The 2,271-nt window shown below is 36.3% G+C and overlaps 1 protein-coding gene across 1 annotated transcript; it reads right to left on the bottom strand.

Annotated features, from left to right (window-relative positions):
- Positions 1–460: 460 nt before the first annotated feature.
- Positions 461–1,660, bottom strand: LOC111691546. Its single transcript, XM_023454585.1, has one exon. The coding sequence runs from the start codon at positions 1,658–1,660 to the stop codon at positions 461–463; it is 1,200 nt and encodes a 399-aa protein (XP_023310353.1).
- Positions 1,661–2,271: the final 611 nt, after the last annotated feature.

Raw genomic sequence — 2,271 nt, 5'->3', positions numbered from 1 at the left:
AGAAAAATTTAGGAAATATAAAAGTTTTCATAAAGGTAATATACATTCGTTAATGAACACATACATTTTGATTTCTTATGATAAAAACATCGGGGCTCTGCAAGTTGAAGTGATGGATGTTCTTCCAGCTCGTATACCGGAGTTGATGAATATTCTCTAATATATGTGGCTTTCTCCCGCCCCTTCACATAGACAATGTCTTCTTTTCTTGTAAGTTCTCGGATAATATTGGTACAATTGTGAAACGGTACATGTCCTTCGTTCCACAGTGATAATTATTTGTCAACCATGTTACTTGTTTTTCTAAATCAGGCGGCAGAAGCTGTCTAGAAAATGGCGGTTTAAAAATATAGTGAGCCGTTTTAGTGCCATTGTAAACCGCCAATTCTTTCAGAATAAATTTATTTTGTTCTATCTTAAACCCCTGCACATACAAAATTAGTGGCATTAATTATATAGCTTAGACCTGTCTGACAATTTTCGTTAAGGGGTCATATCGGAACAAACGATCATGTAAAATTAAACAATATGCTGTGGTGTCACTTGGAACATTACTTGACGTTTCCCATTCTATTCGTAAAATGACAGCTCCTGATTGAATGGTTTCTTTTTGATGGGAGCAATCAATATGAGTTACTGGAGCAATGGATTTAAACTCTTTTGGAGTAAATATGGGCTCGTTTTCTAATTCATAAAACGATTTTCGGAAGCTGGCAAACATTTCGTATAATGTGGCGAATTTGTTGTTATTAAAGTCAAGGAATAGGTCGTGATATGGATATCTTTCCGAATTTAAAAATACTCTTATATTTGTAAGACCACAGTCCTCAAATTTGCTCATATTTGAGGTGACCTTATTTTTCTTATCTGTCTGAAAGGCGACAACAATATGACGAGGCGTCTCCAACTTGGTGGTGGTTTTCACGGGCCAAGTGTGTCTTGTAGTTTGTGAAAGGGAAGGGTACTCTACAAGTTCCCAACTTCTAAATGGAACCAATATCTCCACATTTTTATCTAAAATTTTAGTCAGGGCCAGTTGTTGGGGGATTCCTACGGAAACGTGAGGTACTCTCCAATAGATTTTTTCAATGTTAATTTTAGGTTTTTCAGTCTCATCGATAGCCGTTACTGCATCTAGATCATTGCTACTTCGAATCAGAACCAGTTCCTGCTTCATATTTAGTATAATTTTTCTATAGTCTTCGAAAAAGCCCAGTAGCATTTTAAGAGGAATGCATACATTAAACTTGTCGCCTTCGAGTGTGCTTTGTTTGGGAAACCATCCAGAATTCTGAAGTTTAACGCTCTCGCTTTCATTGTACGATAGATACCCCTTCAACGTTGACGTTAGTCCTACGTTTCTAACGGAATCGATGATTACTCCATTCATTTCATATCGAATTTCCCTGAAGAGGAAACTGAAAGCGTTATTTATAAGTTTTAATTTGGTAACCGATTTTCCATCCTCTGTAGTCAAATTTCCTTCCAAGTATAGCATACTTTCACAAGGTAAAGTATAGATGTCCAATTCCTGAAGTGATATCCTTACTTCATCATTGTAGCCCAATTTAGAGGTCACGAAAGGTTGGTAATTGTGATACTCCAAGTCGACGATGGAATTGTCGATGAGAGGTTGCTGCATAACATCTAGTATATCCATTATATGAGAACTTCAAAACCGAGAGACTTCAGGAATCTCTTGTTTTCCGGTGTTACTTTAATAACGTTCTTCTTCGGACTAACGGCTGATTGGTTTTTGGATCTTCTTTTATAACTGCGTTTCGTCGTAATATTTGGTCGACAACATTTTGTATTGTAGCGAACTACCATCTCTAGAGCTTTCGAAGATTTAATCTGACTGAGATAGTTTCCTCGCGAAAATTTATAAGATTTCCGTCCTGATCGAGTATTTTAACAGTCAAGTTGTTGATCGTCTTAACGGTTACGGGGAAGTACAAGATGTTCAGAGGTGATTCCACTATTTTATATCCTGGTCCCACGGTTGGAAAAAACTGATGAATAATGTGAACAGGTTTTTCGTTGAAATATGAACCTGCCGCTATGTTACAATCTATGCATATAGCATTGACTTTAATTATTTGGACAGGAAAATCAGACTCGTTCAGTGTATTAGCTTTAATAATTCTTTTTTTGAAACCCAACAGACGTCCTATGGATTTCTTATTTGTAAAATCTATGTCAACATTAGTATCAATGCTGACAGTTGATGTATTTCGATTGGCTCTAATGTTAATATTGGCAGTTGATATT

This window comes from Anoplophora glabripennis, unplaced genomic scaffold, assembly GCF_000390285.2.
Source record: "Anoplophora glabripennis isolate ALB-LARVAE unplaced genomic scaffold, Agla_2.0 scaffold320, whole genome shotgun sequence".
Classification (NCBI taxonomy): domain Eukaryota; kingdom Metazoa; phylum Arthropoda; class Insecta; order Coleoptera; family Cerambycidae; genus Anoplophora; species Anoplophora glabripennis.
The sequence above is the reverse complement of the archived record's forward strand: the minus strand, read 5'-3'. Positions and strand labels throughout refer to the sequence as shown.